This window comes from Hydra vulgaris, chromosome 05, assembly GCF_038396675.1.
Source record: "Hydra vulgaris chromosome 05, alternate assembly HydraT2T_AEP".
NCBI classification, from domain to species: Eukaryota; Metazoa; Cnidaria; class Hydrozoa; order Anthoathecata; family Hydridae; genus Hydra; species Hydra vulgaris.
In genome coordinates, this window is record NC_088924.1 from 40,554,432 (window position 1) to 40,575,000 (window position 20,569).

The following is a 20,569-nucleotide window of genomic DNA, read 5'->3' on the forward strand; positions in this document are numbered from 1 at the left end:
ATATTTTACTTGCTAGTTTGTTTGTTTACCTTAGCAATGCCACGACAACAAAAACTGAGACCTTATTACAATTTTTACAATTTATTACACTTATTACAACTATTACAATTTTTCTCTAAGTCCAATATCATCTGGAAGAATTTTCTCCAGATGTAGTTACATCTTAAAATATTTCTATATATAACTACATCTGGGTAAAATAAACCAGATGTTATTGCATATAGAAATTTCCCAAATGTAACTACATCTGGAAAAAAATATTAACTAATAATGCATTATTTATCGTATTTAATGCATTAAGTTATCGCGTCTGAAAAATGAACAGGACAGGTGGATGAAAACTTTTATGACACAGTGTAGTTACATCTTTCTATAAATGTTGTTAGGGGGCTTTGAATTTTCAGATGATATTGAACAGATGTTATTATTGTGAACTTTGATGGTTGAAAAAAATTTTTATTGGCCTACCAGCTTAACGATTCTTATCAAAAAAATGTTTTCGATATTTCATGTAATGTTCCGCAAGAATTATTTTTGGGGTCACTTCTTTTATTATTCTACATTAATGATTTGCATAAAGCTTCTAATCTTTTAAGTATTATATTTACGGATGGTATTAATTTATTTTTAACTGATAACAATATTAATAAGCTCTTTACTACTATGAATGAAGAACTCAAAAATATTTCTAGCTGGTTCAAATGCAATAAACTTACTCTAAATATTAAAAAAACAAAATGTATTCTTTTTCATTCGATAAATAAAAAACGTTAATTACCCCCAGCTCTAACTGATATTTTTATTGACCAAATAGAAATAAAAAGAGATTGCGCCAAAAAATTTTTAGGTGTTTTTCTTGATGAAAAACATCACATGGAAGCAACATATTAATTATGTTGATACTAAAGTTTCCAAAAGTATTGGAATTCTTTGTAAGGCTAGAATCTATATAAATAAAAATGTTTTATCCCAACTTTATAATGCATTCATTCATAGCTATATGAGTTATGGAAATGTTGCTTGGGCAATGAACTGAAAAAAGTAAGTTACAATCTCTCTATTGCCGTCAGAAACATGCAATACGTGTAATTAACTTTGCTAATCGTTTTTCTCACTCTAAACAACTTTTTTTCTAAAATGAGAATATTTGATATTTACGAACTCAATATTTTTAATATTTTATGCTTTGTATATATATCTAAAAATAATCTTTCTGATGCCTTTTTTAATGATCTATTTACCTTGAAACCTACCAATGAATACTCGCTAAAAAATACCAACCTTCCAATTTTTTAACTAATTTTGTATCGATTATCGTACACTTTATTTTTGGAATAAAATTGTTTTGCCTAAGTTTAGTTTTGATATAGTTACTTCTTTGCATCTTTTTAAAATCAAGATGAAAATTATTTTATAACTCTCCCATATTATCAAAATTTGAGAATAACATTTATATTATAGAAATATTTATTAAACTTTCTTACCTATACTACAAAGTGATATGTGTATATATTATTTTATTATGTTGTTCTTAGTTACTTTGACCTAATATTTTATTTACACTTGTATAATGTTGTGACGATAAGATCGTAATAATTTTCTATCAGATACTTAGTTTTTCATATGTTAGTAGTATTTGCTTACTTTATGAATTGTATTAATTTGTATCTACTCTCATTATATTGTAAAAACGAATTAACAAATCTAAACTAAAATGTTTTTTTAAGCAAATTTTATAGAAGTTTAAATTAAACGAGTTAAGTTTCCTTAAAAAACAGCCATCAATGGAAAAGCTTCGTAAAGCAACACCTAATGAAATGAGTCACATTTTTATGCTTTGGGTCGAGTCCACTTCATTACTGGATCCGTGGCATGGAATATCTCCTTTGTTTGTCGAATAAATAGGGTATTGGCAGGCAAAAGGAAATAATAATAATAAAGGTTTTGTAAAAGATCTAAAAAGTCTTATACAAAAATTTTTGGGAAAAATTAAATTTACACGCAGACAAACCCCATCTAGCTGGCACTGGTTCATCTAACTTAGCTGATGGAACTCAAATCATGGTTGAATTAATTTTACCAGTTGAAACTTCTGGCAAAAATGCTGGAGAAAGTCTTCACAAATGTATCTGAAAATATCGTTTGGATCATGCTAGAATAGCCTCAAGATTTGGTAACTTAAATAGTGTTTTTTGTCGAGGCTTAAAAACATCAGATTCTTATATTTCTGGTATTATTTTAAAAATACGTTTGAAGTCAGTATATAAATCAGTACTACCAGAAGAGGTGTTGCAACTTTTACTGATTTAAAATTCCACAATAAGTAAGGATGTTAATGAAGAAGTTTTAGCTGACCTAATTGATGTTTATCGACAAGTAGATTGCGTTGATGTAGAGTCCCATAGCGAATAAATGCTTAGCAATAACTATTAAATTCACTTTTAATTAAAATAACTTGAAACTATTATTATAAAATGATAACAGTGGTTCTATTTTGCATGTTTTTACTCGTTCCGCAAATCCCCTTACTTGGGGAAAACCTCTTTTGTATTTTAAAACAGTTCAATTTTTATACTTTTATTTTAAATAATAAATAAAACTTTATTTTATTTTAAATAAAAAACAAGTAGAAACATTTTTAAATCGAAAATTGTTGTTCTTGGGCGGGTCTTGGGCGGGTCTGGGCGGCATCAAAACCTATATTGGATTTAAAGGAGATTCGAAGTTTAGCCATACGTGTTTAGATTCTTACAGAAACACACAGAATTTATTTAAAGTCACATTCAAGTATGCAATTACTTCCTAGTTTAAAAAGTTACATTTCTCTTAGGGTTTCCAATTATCCGACATTATTGACTACCCGGATATCGAATACTAAAAATTCAAATTATTCGGATGTTTCCGGATAACAAAAAAGAAAATAAAGATGATAGATTGAACTCAATACTTTCATGGTATTTTTAACGCAATAATTAAATTTAAATTAGGTATTTTAGATATATATAATTTTAGTTATATATAATTTTAGTTATATACATTGAAAATTCAAATATATAAAAAATTAAAACAATAATACTAATTTAAATTTATTTTTAAAAACGAATATTTAAAAAAATAATTGCACTAAAAGTTTCAAAATTTATAGAAGTTTTAATTTTAGTCCGAGTTGAACCTGCAATTGAAAAAACGTGCTCTGTTGCAGTAGATGTTGGTCTTATTGCAAGAAGTGTGTTAAACAATCCATTTAAGTTATTTGTTCTTGTATTAGTGGTTTTTTTTTGGTTTTTTTTTTAAACATCTTCGCTTCTAACAAGGCTGCAAGCAACCACTAATTAAAGTTGGAAGTACCTAGAAGAGAAAATATGAAGATTGTAGAGGGAGATAACGATTAATGGACTACTTAAAGGATTGCAAATTATGTGAATCAGGAAAGCAAGATGAAGGAAGCGAATTCCAAAGAGCTGATGTTCGATGAAAAAAACTTGACGAATAAGAGTTTTTGGAGCACTTAGGAACAGTCACAGAAAAAGGATGAGACTTAATTCAATAACAAGTGACACGAGAATGAATTTTAGTAGATGGCACAAGATAAGCTAGCTCTTTAGAACTGTGCCCATTATAGTATTTGTAGAAAAGAGAAAGAGAAGCAACATTACTACGATGTGATAATGGTTGGAGGTTGGCTGCAAGAGCAGGTCCAACTATGTTTACAATGCGTTTTTGCACCTTGTCTAAAAGAGAAATGGCATCATTAGAAGATCCGCCCCAGATATGGCAACAGTATTCCCTACAAGTCCGTATTTGAGATTTAAAGAGATTGAGAATAGAATCCGAAGTAAGAAAGTTTCGAGCTCGATAAAAAGATGTAACCTTAGCAGATGCTAATTTTGCAACTGATTTAATATATGGTTTCCAAGAAAGATCAGAAGTAAGAGTTAATCCTAGAAGATGAAGAGTAGATGACTCATCGAGTACATCACCGTTCATAAATATAGGAAGATCTAACTTATTGCGATAATGATTGGCCAAAAAAAAGTTTTGTCTGTATGGAAGTTCACCAGCCACTGTGAGCCCCATGCTGTAGCAGAAGTGAGATCCTTTTCAAGCTCAAATGTCCCCTCCAAGCAACCAGAGAGTGTTGGTTTCTTATCACGATAAGAATAAATAGTAGTATCATCAGCAAACAATGCCACCTTAGATGTGAGAATATCTGGAAGATCATAGAGCATAAGAGCATAGAGCCAAGGATAGAACCTTGAGGAACCCCTGAAGTTTCAGAATAAGAGGAAGAGTGCTGTCCATCAAGGACAACTTTTATACTACGATTGGAAAGGAAGGATTTAATAATCCTAGAGATGTTGCCAGATACACCATGAGAAGAAAGCTTATGAAGATGACCAGCATACCAAACTTTATCAAACGCTTTTGAAATATCACGAGCGATTGGCCTTAACCTCTCCACCTTTATCTAATGCACGATAAAGCCTATTGGTTATTACTGTTAGCAAATCAGCTGTAGAACAAGAAGATCGAAATCCATATTGATGGTCAGAAAGTAAGTTATTAGATTCAAGATGAGAAATTAAGTGTTTTTAATTAAAGATTCAATAACCTTGCTTATGATAGGACGTAGACTAATGGGACGGTAGTTAGACGAATCAGATCACTCTCCAGAATTTTTGAAGATAAGCACTTGTTGAATAGTTTTGAGAGTATAGACGACAGCTCCGGAGAACACATCTGCAAGACAATAACAGGTAGGTTGTCCGTGCCACAAGCTGTAGAAGAGTCTAAGCAGGAAATCACTTTAGATATAGAAGCTGAAGTGGTACGAATGTCAAATAATGGATCAACCTGTTTGTTGGCAATATCAGGTAGAACGCAACTAGTGGAATCGAGAGATGATATTGATGAAAAGTTTTTAGCAAACAATTCAGCTTTGTGTTTAGGTGAGGTGACAAAGTCTGAACCATACAAGAGAAGTGGAATTAAAGATTTGCCCTTATTATTAATACTATTAAAGATTCTCCAGATTTCATGACCTGATAAAAGCGGGCTTTGGCGTTTGACAAAACCATTTTACAATGGTTTTTAGCAGTAATAAACAGACGTCTGTTTTCTGAAGAATAGTTTCTCTGATAGATATGGAAGTACATTTTCGATTGGCAATCGCAGCAGCACAGTGTGAGGAAAACCATGGAGGAGAGAGAGGCTTGAACTGGAATTTTTGAGAGGGAGCAAAAGATTCCATGCCTGTCTGATTCCACGAAGTTATGTAAAAAGCACATTTGTCGACAGGAAGACGAAAGATTTGTACCCAAGGGCCATCACGAAGAAAATCACGGAAAGAGTTCCAGTCAGCTTTAAGGTAGTTGTAAGAGGTACGATAATAGGGGGATTCAGGTGATGAAGAAGAATGAGATATTAGTTTTAGAGAGATCAAACTGTGATCAAAAGAACCTAAGGGTTAATGTGGAGAAACTGAGCTCTGACTGGAATCAGAAACAAGACAAAAGTCGAGTAGAGAAGGTAAATGATTCGGGTTGTCTGGAAAGCGAGTTGGAAAGTTGACTATTTGAGTTAGAGATTGAGAAAGGCAAAAGTTGTGGGCTTTAATGTCTGCAGAATCACCAACACTAGAGCCAAGCCATTCAATGTGGTGATCATTAAAGTCATCGCCAACAACTATACTAGCTGATGGATAAAGAGAGAGGGCTTGGTCAATATGATCAGAAATAACATCAAAAAGAGTACAGTCTTGAGATGAAGGAGGACAATATAGAACAAAGAGAAAGACGATAGAGTGAAGTGGTGCTAAACGAAAGTACGTGAAAAAATAGTCTTTGGATTCAAGCATAGTTTCACGACAAATGGGTGAATTCTTACGAATGTAAATGCCGAGGCCAAGCATGTGACTATTGGAGTCTTTACGAATTAAAGGAAGATAACCATCAACACTAAGATTGCAAGATGTGACAGCTGAACTCAAATTAGTCTCACAAAGAGCAAGTAGGTCTGGTGAACTTTGCAAGAGATAAGACTCAACAGAAAAAAAGTTACTTCGAAGACCACGAATATTATTGAATGATAGGTTTAGAGAACTTGGTGATGATGATGATGGTTTTTTGTATTTTATAGTTTTTGGTACTTTATTAATTTTTAAATTTGTTGAAGAACTTGACTCAAAGCATATATAATACTCAGAACACTGTTTAATAGCCCAAGCAATAGCCTCATTACTATTAATAAACCCTAAGCTGTTACAAAGGGCTCCAAATGTGACCTCGGCAATGCGCACCAAAAGTACAAACAGGGGCACCATGCGCAACATGGCACTGTGAATACTTTGATATTTTTCAGCTGTTGATGGAATCAGCCTCTCTGAGAGCTACCACAGAGTTCGGGAAACCTGCCTACCAGCCTGCCTCAGAACCATAAAACTGAGTTTTAGAGCTGTACCCTCGTTAGGAGATAATAGAATGAGTTGTCTAGTCATAGAAACAGAGATACAAGCAAAACCCAAGCATTGAGTCAAGAAGATCCAGCATTCAACATCCTAAACTGGAAACAATGTATTAGAAATACATCTGCGCCAGCCTAATAGATGAAGAAGGGGTGCGAGGCTGATCAACAGTTAGAACCTGTTTACCCCTTTAGTCTTTGCCTAGAAGGCCTTCAACAAGAAAGTAGCCGGATGCATTTAACATATGCCCAAGATGAGCATTTTTATTGAGACACCATCTCTAGCTTTTACTCAACCGAGAGCCCCAAGGCAGGGGGTGTTTTAAGTCGGAGTTGGCATCTTCTAGCCTTTGCCTAAAAAGGCGTATCCTACAAGGCAGCATGACATGAATCAGATTGTACTGGGTTACATGTTACCAGTAGCAGGATAACCTAACCTGACATAAATTTGACCTCAAGCGTCATTCTATTTAAATATACATAAAAATTATACTAAGTTGCGTTTTAAGCCATTTTTCTTGGTCTAAATTATTATGTATTTTTTTAGTGTAAACTTCCCAAACAATTCCAAATTAGTATTTAGACCTTTTAGAATTCATATAAAAAGTATTGGTTTTTAGTTCAATGTTAAAGGTCCCAACTTTTTGTTTAAAAACGTGGGGGTTTAGGTGCATTAATTGTTAAAGCGGAGACCTTAAAAACGGGTCTCCGCTTTAACAATTGAACTTATATATAATATATATATATATATATTATATATAAGTTCATGTGTATATATATACTATAATATATATATATATATATATATATATATATATATATATATATATATATATATATATATATATATATATATATATATATATGTATGTATATATATATACTTTTTATATATATATATATATATATATTTATATATATATATATATATATATATATATATATATATATATATATATATATATATATATATATATATATATATATATATATATATATTATGGGCCTTTATGGTTGCTAAAAACATAAATTCGTATAAAGAATATTATTAGCTTTTTGACTTTTCAGCATACTTTCACTTGCAATTTCTTTTACAACATCCTTGACCTCATTGTGCTTAGTACTGCTACTGTCACCACTAGATGTATAAACTTTTTGAAAAATTTCTACTGCTAAAACAATGGCAGCAGATTTTGAAGTATATTCAAAATATTTAGTAGAATGTGGAATAATACCTGTTTCTAAGAAGATTATCAATGTCATAAGAATTTTATCTCAACGTTCATCCATTCTCTTTTTTATCTGTTTTAATAAATTTTTACTTATATTTGTTTGTAACTGATATAAGCTTTCAAATATAAATTTATAAACACCTCCAGCGGTCAAACGAGTTGCGGTATTTTTACTCAACAGTGCCGTAGCAAGGGGGCTAGGCCCCGAGCGCCATTTTGGTGAGGGCGGAAAATTGGACAATTTTACTTTCAATATTTTAAATTAGTTTATTGTAAAGGTGGCAATTTTCAATTATTAAGGTTACTTATCTCCTCCCACTTCATCGCTCGCGAGTGTCTTTGCAAATAATAGTTTAGCTTTAAGATGCAATAGGGGAACAAAAAAGTGGGGATGCAATAGGGAAACAAAATCTTTTTAAGTACCCTAGAGTTGATTAGTCATTACAATCCTCTATTGGCAGACCATATTGCAACAATAGAAAGCCAAATAGCTGCAGTCTCATATTTTTCACCACAAATTCAAAATGAAATTATTACACTTGTGAGAGAAAAAGTTAAAGGAGAAATCTTCTCACGGATTATAAATGCAAAATATTATTCCTTGCTTTTTAACTGTACACCTGATTTTTCTCATAAAGAACAGCTGAGTGAAGTGATAAGATATATTCTTTTAAAAATTGGAGTGTGCTCAATAGAAGAAAGTTTCGTGGATTTTATAGAGAGCCATCATAAGACTGGAAATGACATTGCAGAAGAAATCCTCGGAAAACTGAAAATTGATCGATTAAATATTGCAGATTGCAGAGGCCAGAGCTATGACAATGGAGCAAAATGACTGGAAAATACAAAGGAGTTCAAGCACAAATCATTAATATCAATAGCATTAGCATCATTTGTACCATGTGCAGCCCATACTTTTAATTTGGTTGGCGTTCATGCTGCTGAAGTCTCACCTCATGGTTACATTCTTTGGATCTATTCAAAATATATTCACATTTTTCTCCAATTCTACATCAAGATGGGAAAACTTGATAAAAGAACTCCCGATTTTATTAAAGGGTCACTGTGAAACAAGACGGTTATCAAAAAAAGAAGCAGTTGCTTCCCTTAATAATCAAGTTGTGGAAGTTTAAATTGTTTTACAAGACATGAGTGCAAAAACAACTTTAAACCGTGAAACTGTTGCTGGTGCAAAAGACCTACTCAAATTGTCCAATCTTAAATTTCTTTGTTTTTTGAACCTGTGGACTAAAGTTCTTACATTAATTGACAGAGAAAATCATGAAATGCAAGGCAAAAATATTTCAATTGACAGCTTCAAAAAAAATGAATGGGCTTGTCTTGGCCATCCGGTATCTCAGAGAAAGAGGAGTGAAAGACATCATAGAATCTGCCAAACAAACAACAAAAAAAATAGACATTGACGCGGACTTCCCAATTAAACGAAAGAGAAAAGTCATGCGTATAATATTTGATGAGGCTGATGATAATAGAATTTTAATTAAACCAGAACAAGACTTCGTCACTCAATGCAACTGTGTGTTTGACAGAATCACACAAATGCAATGGCGATTTTAGCCCAGAAGTACAAATATGATTTGGATTCTTTAGAACTGTAAGCTGAGATTGAGAGTTTCAAGTTTCAGGCAAAAGCTATGATGGAAAATTTGGAATGTGCTAATCCAATTGAAATATTGCAATTCATACACTCGTAATCTTTAACAGATGCATATCGAAACATTGAAGTTTCACTCAGGATTTTTTTTACTTTTCCAGTGACAGTTTCAACATGTGAAAGAAGTTTTAGTAAACTAAAATTAATCAAAAATTACTTGCAATCAACCATGGGACAAGAACGCTTATCCAGTTTGGCTATTATTTCAACTGAGAATGAAATAGCAAAGAAGGTAAACTATGATGAAATTATAGATAATTTTGCATGCATAAAAGCACAAAGTTTCACTTGATGTATATTAAACTTATTTATTATTGCTAATAAATTTTTAAGTGCTAAAGAACTTTTTTAATGTTGCCACTTTCAATTTTTTTGTTACTATCTCTCAAAGGTTCAAACCACAGCCTGTATACGCGATTAGAAGTTACTAAATTAGTTTTTTGGAGAAAAAAAGTCATTTTTAAGAGTAGATTATTTTTATGATGGGAGTTGACAGGGCCATTTTAAGTGGGGGCGCCAATGTTCTCAGGCCCCTGGCGCCATTTTAGCTTGCTACGGCACTATTACTCAACTCCTTTATTGCAGTTTCTATCGGTAATAAGACATTTTATAATTCTTCTAACGTTCTCCTCTGAAATCTTTTGTTGCCCTTATTCATTTAAAGTTTTATATAAGGAACTCAATTAGTTCTTTCAAATAAAAGGATCCTTTATTTGAAGGAACTAATTGAGCATGGTTATCAATGAATTCCACCGAGTTTTGACATCTAACATCAACTGCAATGTCATGCCTGCTTGTTCATTGACATATCCTTGTAAAATATTTTTTTTGACTGAATAGAATTTTATCACTTTATAATTCTTCTGAGATTTTTTATTACTTCCTGAAAATCTTCAGTGAGATCTATGATTTCAATGTCTTCCTCTAGCTTGCAGATTATGTTAGCATCTTCAAATCTATTTGCATTAAACTCATTATCAATGGTTTTGACAGATTCACCTTCGCTATCTTCGCTAACATCTAAATAATCTGATACTTCTTCATTTTCTTTCCAAAAATTTGATTGTTGTTTTTTATACAGTACATCAGTTTGCTAAATGCAAACCGTGGTTATAACAAAGTTGAGATATGATGCTTAATGGGCTTCCATACTAGACCATAACAGCGGCTCCATCATGTGTTGATGATATTATATCTAACTTAATGTCAATTTCGAATTCTTTTAACTTATTTTCAAAATATTGTTTGTTCAGCATTACGCGTACTTTTTATGTGAACTAACCCCAATACATACACTTCAAATTTTTCCATTAAATTATCAACAAGGGCATGAAGTGTAACATGAAGATATCTATTCATAGAGTTATCAGTCCACTCGTCTACTTTTAGTGAGAATTTAACGTTTTTTCCCTTAAGATCCTTGATAATACTAACACCCCCCCCCCCCTCACACACACCCGTAAAATCGCATCTGTGCTTATAACTTGTTGTATGACTAATTTAAAACAAACTGGAAGCTGTTATTACATAATAATATAGATTAAAATAATAATAAAAAAGTAAAATAATATAAATAGCAATATAAATAGCAAGAAAAAGAAAACTAAAAGTAATTTAATAAAAGATAAAAACTGTTCAAAAATCCTTAATGTTACAGAAATCACTAAAAAAAAAAAAAAAAAATCATTACTCTTAAAATTCAATTAAAAAAAATTAGAAATTAGAATATTAAAAACATTTAGTTTATAATCAAAAATGCCCAAGTTTAAATACATACAAGAATAATAATTGTCTACTTAATATTACATTTTTGTAATATTAAGTAGACACAAAACATTGTGCAATTGAGCTACAAAGTGTGACAATAAACAACTATTACATACAGTAGAAAAAAAAAACTATTTTTATTTTTATATTTATATATTTTTATATTTTATATTATACTTAATAAAATAAAAATAAGTTTTTATTTTGGGTAAATATACTGAACTTATTTGAAAGATTGTTATTTTAAATTAAACTTTCCATCTTTTTCTCCATGTTTACATTTCCCGCTGTTTGAAAGCAATATTTTAATTTGTCAAAAAATATCTGAATTGACGGATATTTAACGAAAATTATCCGGATTTTTGAATAGTCAAACTAAGACGGATTATCCGGATAATTAGATATTCAGATATCCGGATTGGAAACCCTACTTCCTCTGCATTTTTAAGGCAAGAAATGTAATTTTATATAACATTTTACATTAAATTTTGAAAGTCTGTTTTAAATTTTTCCAATTGGGATATAATATATAGAAGTTCACAGTTGTGGTTTAAGAAACAAAATAAAAGTTGGAAATTATTGCTTTTTTCTCACTGAAATTGAAAAAAAAAAATGACAACTTTGAGCAGCTGCGGAGAATCGCCAGGTGCTCTAAAAAAATCTTTTCTAAAAAATATGAAAATATGATCAATTTGCAACAGTCTTGCATAATCAGAGCTTTTTATATGGGATTTTCGCAAATCTGGAATTAAGGCCAAATTTTGACTATTTCCAACCACAATTCACCCGGGGCAAACTATCCCTTTCGACCCTTCTCGCTTTTCGGTGCCCCTCATTGTGACCAATCACTAATACTACGTTTTTACCTAAATAAATTTTCACCTAAAAAAAAAAAACAAGACATGTATTTGATTACCATAAATTTGGTAAAAGCAAAAATTTTTGAAACCATAATTTATGTTTTACATTAATTTTTTTCTTACCGATAGTAACAACAATGTGGCATTTGGAAACTGCTACGTTGAAAAGCAATAAAAAGATTTAAATAAAATTTTTTTTGCAAATTTTGCTTTTTTTGCAAATCTCCTAAAAAAAGATAGAGCTATTGCATTTAAATATTGTCGAAATAAATCAGTCAAAATATCATTGCAAATATCCAAATTTTTTTAAATATCAGAAAATAAGTAATTTTGACACAAACAGAGAACACGAACTAATTTAGTTTCTTTTTTTTTCTATTTTTATTTACACCAAACCGCATTTTTTTGCATTTCTACAATTAAAAAAAATTTTGTTGTTGTTTTTTTTAGAGATGGGAAACAAACCGAACCAGAACCAAACAAACCGAACGTGTGATTGATAATGGGAATAATATGAAGTCAACTAATCGCAACGATGTTAGACTTAACTGCGCAGGTCATCATCTAAACTTAGCTATAGAAAAGGCTTTGAAATCCCATGGTGCTAATTTAGTTCATGAGATGATCAAGACTTCAAAGGAAGTGTTGAGCTATTTCAAACATAGTGGGAAAACCAGGAGCTACATCACACTCTCAAACAGGATGTTTCGACTCGTTAGAACAGTCAACTTTTTCTTTTGCAATCATTGTCATGCCAGTTAGATGATATCAAGTCCATTCTCGCTGATTCAAAGCAGTTTGACAAACTAGAGCAATTGAACAACGTTAATGAAAAACTGTTGTGTGAAGTTGTAGAGTTTTTGCATCCCTTTCACAAGGCTACTGTGCAATTGTCTCATGACAATGTCCCGACATCGCCTGATGTATGGTCAATGCTATATTGTTTATGGCCAGACAGTGACAGTATGCGTAATTTGAAGGCAGCTTTTCTGTCCAGCTTGAATGAAAAATATATTATTCATCCTTTACACAAGCTATCAATACTTATTGTTTCTTCAGAAAATTGCAACTTAGTTTATTCAGAGATGCGTTGTCATAATCTGAACTTAGCTATTGAAAAGGCTTTGAAATCCCATGGTGCTAATTTAGTTCATGAGATGATCAAGACTTCAAAGGAAGTGTTGAGCTATTTCAAACATAGTGGGAAAAACCAGGAGCTACATCACACTCTCAAACAGGATGTTTCGACTCGTTAGAACAGTCAACTTTTTCTTTTGCAATCATTGTCATGCCAGTTAGATGATATCAAGTCCATTCTCGCTGATTCAAAGCAATAAATTAGACAAAACGATTTCTTCTTCAACACCTCAGGGAATAGGCGAGGACTCAGGCAGAAAAGATATAGAAAGCTTTAGTGAATGCAGTCAGATCAACAGTTTCCTTTAAAAATGAGTAAAACTGGCCCTGAGTTGTATGATTTGCTAGCAGATTTTGAAAGTTGCCACTCGATTGTTCATTCCATGTCTAAGGCTGACAGTAATGACACAAGACATGAATTTGACAAATACTCGGGACTGCCCATGACAGCGTTTGATAAATTGGAATTCAAGAAAGACAATGATTGTGAACATAAGCTTCCGACAATGACATCGGTTGTTAGAAAGTTGTTGGCTATTCTTGCTACAAGTACTGCCAGTGAAAGAGTGTTTTCAGTGTGTGAGGTGACGCTGTGTGATCGCAGGGCTCGTCTAAACCCAGAAACATTAGAAATGCTGATATTTCTCAAATACAATATGCAGCCCTAATTACTAGACTGACAGTAGGGTACTTAAGCTATCGTTATTTATGTTCAGAAAGTTACTACTTTTATGTCTTACACACTTTAATTGCAGCATTTTGTTTTTTAAACTTTTGAAGTTGCAGTAGTTTTGTAAAAGGATTGTAAGTTATTTAAAATAGCTTACAATGCTTTTACTACTGAATATTATTTTAATTTATTTGTGTTTTATCAGTGTTTTATTAAAAAAACAATTGTGTTGATACGGAATCGAACCGAACCCGAACTTTAATTGTTACCGAACCGAACCCGAACTTCACTCAAGACCGAACCGAATCGAACTCGAACTTTAAAAGTAACCGAACCGGACCCGAACTTTTAAATAAGGGTTCGATTATCATCTCTACTTTTTATATAGAATAGGATTTTTTTCTTTCTTTTCTTTTTAACAATTTTTATAAAATCTGTAAAAATTTAGTTTTCATGGTTTTTATGCAAAAAGTGTTATAAAAATCGTATTATAAATATTTTTATTTCTAATAAAACTTTATGCACGATATTAAAAGGTAAAAAATAAGAGTGCTATGCTTAAAATTTAAATTACAAAAATATTGCTTATATTTTTATTATGCACGAGTGACAGAACAGTTAAGGATTTATTTTTAATTTATTAAAAACGTGAAGAAGATTCATTCATCATTCTTTATGTTCTTCTTCTTCAACGTCTGAGTTAGTAATAACATCGTCAGCCAAATTTATAATGATATCTCTAGCTACATCTTCCATTGCAAAATCATAAACTTGATTTTGGTTGTTTTCTTTATTTTCATAATCAACACTATCAATGCCAGTCACAGAGTTTACTGCAAAATCAAACACAGATTGAACAATACCTCGAGCTATACTTTCAATTGGATTTTCAAAATTTTCATTATCGTCTTTTGAGGAAAGAAAATTATTGTCGGTTATTTCAAAGGATTTGTTGATGTCTTTAATATCGTTCAAAACTTCATTAACGATAAACAAAACGATACTTCCAGCTAAATCTTCGACTGTCGGATCCATGAAGCTTTCTTCCTCATTGTTGTTTAATTCACTTTCATTATTTTTTCCTTCGGCATCGTCGTTTTCATTTTTTTTATAAGTTTCATCATTATTTATATCTTCATTGTTCGTATGGTCAATTCTGGTGCTCTCCTCTTCTGAAGATACATTTATATTTTCATTTTCGTCATCAGATTCGTCATCAAGAGTATCTTGGTTTACTTTATTATTTTGAGGAGTAGATCTTCCATTTTCTTCATCATTATTTTTATCACTGGATTGATTTGATTCTTCGACATTTGATTTTTCGTCAATATTAGTAAACTTTGTGCTTTCATCATCGCCATTATTGGTCAAAGAACGTTCTTCACTTTCATCAGCTGATTGTTTTTGAATTTCATTATCTGAAGATACTTCATCGCCTTGATCTAAGGACTTATTATTTTCTTCATCATTCGCCCCCTGTTTGCCATTATCTTCATTTTCAGTTTCACTGCCGTCATCAGAAGAGTTGGATTGAGAAGACTCAGAGATTGGTGAAAAATAATTTTCATCTCGATAGAGAAGAGCGTCATCTTCACCTTCGTATTGAGAATCTGAATGCTCACCGTCATGTGCATCGTCATCGTCATGTGCATCTTGTACATTACAAGACTCTTCGAGATCAAACGGAATAAAATCTCCTCCTGGATGGAAGTTTAAGACAAACAGTATTTTAAAATTGAGATTTAATAGTTCACTGAGATGATTATTATGATGTAAGAGTTAAAAAAAATGATCCTTAAAAAAAAAATTGGAAAAATTACCTTTTAAAACTTTCAAAATAAACTTTGCATTTACGGTTTTAGAATTTGAAGTTGAAACAAGCTGACTCGTTTTTTCATCTTTTGATAAGTATTGATTTGGCACACTAGTAGATTCAAACTGAAAAATATCTCCATTTTTATGAAATTTTAATCGACATTGTATATCTGAAGGATTTGTTTTCTACAGAAAAAAAACACAATAACAGTCAATAAAAATACATTCTAATATTATATATTTTAGTAGCTTGTATTGAATAACAGAAAGTAAGATTGGATAATAAATTATGAAGAATAAGATTGGAGAAGATTAGGATAGGTATGGAGAATAAACTTTGAAATTTTGTACTAAAAAAAATGTCAGAACATTAAAATGTATTTAACCTTCAAGATGACAGCGGAGTTATTTTTTACAACAATTAAATTATCGGACTCCTTATTTTTCAACGTGATCATCGAAGAACTGTTTGAATCATTAAACGTAGATATGACAAATGTACCTAAAAATTAAGTTTAAAAAATAAGCAATTTATGTAAATGATGAAAAGAGCGATTAATGAAACGTGAAGTAAATACTTGAACTATTTCTAATGATTTAAATATAGTGAATCTCAATAAATAACATAATTTTACATAATATTGAATAATTAACATAATTTAACATAATATTAAATAATAACATAATTTAACATAATATTGAATAATTAACATAATTTAACATAATATTGAATAATTAACATAATTTAACATAATATTGAATAATTAACATAATTTAACATAATATTGAATAATAAAACAACAAAACAATAAAAAAAAGCTAACATTTTTCATTATTTTCTTAAGAAAAAAACAAAAAAAAACTTACTTTTTTCATCATTTTTATTATCTTCTATTACAAATGCTGGTTTACTGCTAACATCAGCAAGTAAAGATCCATCATAATGGGAGATTAATTGAACTTCCATTTTATCACGAATAACATCCTAAATCATTTATATTTGCATGGTACAATACTATTAATACTATATATAACTTTGTTTTAAGCGTGATGTCAATGAATATTTCAAAAATACCTTCATAAAACATTGAAACTTTGCAGAATCAGAAGTGACGTCAGTTGTGATCGAAATATTTCCATTCTCGTCACTTCTGAGATAAGAACCATTATGAACAACGCTTTCAAATATGCATGTGTTATCATCGGATATTATCAATAAAAACTCGTTCAATAGGCCAGGGCTGCCCTAAAATACACAAAACTTCAGTAAAGATATTTATTTTAAAAAACTGTTTTTAGGCTTTTTTTTTTGTTTTTTTGTTTTTTTACATAAAAGTAAGTTATGCTTAAAAAATTGAAAATTAACTAGAGTAGTAATAAACAGGCAGGTAGAGCGTAGGCACAAAACCTTGGAGCATTCAACTCCTAAAGTTTTTTTCAAGGGATAGAATTAGTTTGTTCATTTACGGAAGACAAGTTATTTTCATTGCCTAACTATTTGTTCTATTTAAATATCTAAATTTTATCTAAATTCTATCTAAATTTTATCATAAACCGGTTTTATGTTGTACCCCCTGTCCCCAGTCCCCCTGATGATCATTTGATTCAACAAGCTTTTGTGAGTACCGTGGGTCAGTTAGATTTATAAATATAATTAATCATTATTGCATAATTAATAGATAATATAAATACATAGTTATGCAATATTATTAATATAATAAAGCTGAGTATATTATTATATTAAATAGTTTAATTATCTTACATAAATTTTTTGCTTTGATAATCCTTTTTTTAACTTTTGTTAAAAGTTAAAAAAGGATGATCAATTATGCTCAATAACCAAAGGATTTCTAAAAATAAAAGAAACAAAATAGTTTCTATCAAGCGTGCAAATTATTATTTTGAAGACTTGACTACAAAAAATAAAAATTTAAAGATCAGACATTAATAAAAATCTCATACAGATTCTAGGAACAAGGAAACATAATAGCCAACAGTATATTTAAAAGTCCATGCAAAACAAACAAATAGTAAAAAAATCAAAAAAATTTCTTCAATGTCTGTCAAAACTCGCGCAAAACCTCAACATTCAAAAAGAGTCAAGAGGGAATAACTTTTTTTCCTTTAATTATCAAATCAGCATGCAAAATTACAACAATACTTTAAATAATTTAAATATAGAGTATATTAGGGTAATATGAGCATACTTAAAGAAATTTTCGATATAAGCGGTAGAGTTAAAGTTGTTTTGTATTTTTTGAATCGACTATCTGTGGTGATTACAAGGATCGGTACAATTAGCGTAATTTTATATGCAGTAATTAGCGGCTGTTATCTAATTATTATAACACTGTTAAATTTTTAACATTATAATAATATCATCATGCATGAATAAATCTGTGGCGCAAAATTTTGGTGCTAAAACAATGAAATTAATTTTTTGATAAAGAAAAATATGTTGCTAAAAATCCAACTCATTTTTGTTTGTAAAACAATGCATAGAAACATTTAGTTTTGACTTTATTAGAAGATGCCATTTTTGTGTAATATGAGCATGCTCAAATTACCCAGTGTTTTTCATCAAAATTACCTAGTTTAAAGTCCTAAAATAGCAGTGGTTTTAATTGCTTTTTGAATAAATACAAAACACAATAAAAAATTTAATTATTTTAACAATGCTAAATATTTTTTTGTAAATTAAATTCAAAAAATCTGAATTTTCATCGTTCAAAGGTTTGAGTTATATAATAAAATTGAAAAAATAACAAACTTTTTTTTTTTTTTTGCGGAAAACATAGTAATATTGTTTCAACAAAAATTGGTACAAAATTTGATCTTTTAATAATAAGTTTTATTAATATCATTATATTGCAAAAATTAGTTCTAATTGTCAGATTGGTATTTTTTTACTTAACTAATGTTATTTTTTTGAGCTAATTTTATTATTGTTATTTTTTTTTATAATTCACCTCCCCAAGGAGAAGGCCACTACAGATGAGGAGGCTACTACTAGTTATAACCCTCTCTCAACTCTATAACTCCAAAACACGAACCTTGACAAACAAGGCCGCTGCATGGAGAAACAAGTTAAGTGCGATACTACCAGGGACATGGTGGGAATCGAACTCGGAAACCTCTCACTTATGAAGCTCACGCTCTACCACTACCGCATTTAAAGTGCTTATATTACCAAGTGGTCTTGGTAATATGAGCACTTTTGCTACTTTTTTAAAATCTCTGTGTTTTTAAGAAAAAAATTTTAGGTGCCCAATAATCTAAGTGGATTATGAGTAGAAGTCCCTAAAAATTGTTTATTCGCAAAAATTTTGAATCCAGCATAACTATTTTTGAAAATATTCCGATTTTCGCTTAAGGTGCTTTTATTACTCTAATTTTATTTATTTATTTTATTACTCTAATTTTATTTATTTAATTTAATTTATTTTCAAATATATAAAAAAAAGCCATGACATAGCAAAAATTGTTGCAAAAACTGAAGATCAAGCTTTTGTGACTTAAATTGATTTTTGTTTAAGATAATGAAAAGATATTTTATGACATGAACCACTGTTCATGTCATAAAATATTCAAGAAAACATTATAAAAAGGAAACATTATAAAAAGAAAACATTATAAAAAGGAAACATTATAAAAAGGAAACATTATAAAAAGGAAACATTATAAAAAGGAAACATTATAAAAAGAAAACATTATAAAAAGGAAACATTATAAAAAGAAAACATTATAAAAAGGAAACATTATAAAAAGAAAACATTATAAAAAGGAAACATTATAAAAAGAAAACATTATAAAAAGGAAACATTATAAAAAGGAAACATTATAAAAAGGAAACATTATAAAAAGGAAACATTATAAAAAGGAAACATTATAAAAAGGAAACATTATAAAAATAAAACATTATAAAAAGAAAACATTATAAAAAGAAAACATTATAAAAAGAAAACATAATAAAAAGAAAACATAATAAAAAGGAAACATTATAAAAAGGAAACAATATAAAAAGAAAACATTATAAAAAGAAAACATTATAAAAAGGAAACATTATAAAAAGGAAACATTATAAAAAGAAAACATTATAAAAAGGAAACATTATAAAAAGGAAACATAAAAAGGAAACAATATAAAAAGGAAACATTATAAAAAGGAAACATAATAAAAAGGAAACATTATAAAAAGGAAACATTATAAAAAGGAAACATTATAAAAAGGAAACATTATAAAAAGAAAACATTATAAAAAGAAAACATTATAAAAAGGAAACATTATAAAAAGAAAACATTATAAAAAGGAAACATTATAAAAAGAAAACATTATAAAAAGAAAACATTATAAAAAGGAAACATTATAAAAAGGAAACATTATAAAAAGGAAACATTATAAAAAGGAAACATTATAAAAAGGAAACATTATAAAAAGAAAACATTATAAAAAGGAAACATTATAAAAAGAAAACATTATAAAAAGAAAACATTATAAAAAGGAAACATTATTAAAAGAAAACATTATAAAATAAAAACATTATAAAAAGAAAACATTATAAAAAGAAAACATTATAAAAAGAAAACATTATAAAAAGAAAACATTATAAAAAGAAAACATTATAAAAAGAAAACATTATAAAAAGAAAACATTATAAAAAGAAAATATTATAAAAAGAAAACATAAAAAGGAAACATTATAAAAAGGAAACAATAGTTAGAAGAGTATTAGCAGATATTTTCACTTTTAATTTTTTTATATATTCTCCATATTCATTATAATAATTAATTGTATCATAAATTTTTATTTCACTTCTTTGCAAAGCTAAACAAAATATATTACTATGGTTACAGAACTGTATGTTGATTGATTGAACTTTGAAGATTAAGCAAAATTATACAGCAGTTCATCTTTATCAGCAGAAATATTTCTGCAACATGTCACAAGTATG

The 20,569-nt window shown here is 29.6% G+C and overlaps 1 protein-coding gene across 1 annotated transcript in view; it reads right to left on the bottom strand.

The window, feature by feature from the left end:
* Nucleotides 1-14,286: 14,286 nt before the first annotated feature.
* Nucleotides 14,287-20,569, bottom strand: part of LOC101239597 (protein PFC0760c) — a 22,187-nt gene continuing 15,904 nt past the window's right edge. The window contains exons 14-18 of the mRNA XM_065798199.1: nt 16,694-16,864; nt 16,486-16,603; nt 16,005-16,120; nt 15,624-15,804; nt 14,287-15,503 (exon numbers count right to left, since the gene is read on the bottom strand). Of these exons, the coding sequence (XP_065654271.1) occupies nt 14,470-15,503; nt 15,624-15,804; nt 16,005-16,120; nt 16,486-16,603; nt 16,694-16,864 (1,620 nt within the window). The 3' untranslated portion in view covers nt 14,287-14,469. The remainder of the gene's footprint in view (nt 15,504-15,623; nt 15,805-16,004; nt 16,121-16,485; nt 16,604-16,693; nt 16,865-20,569) is intronic.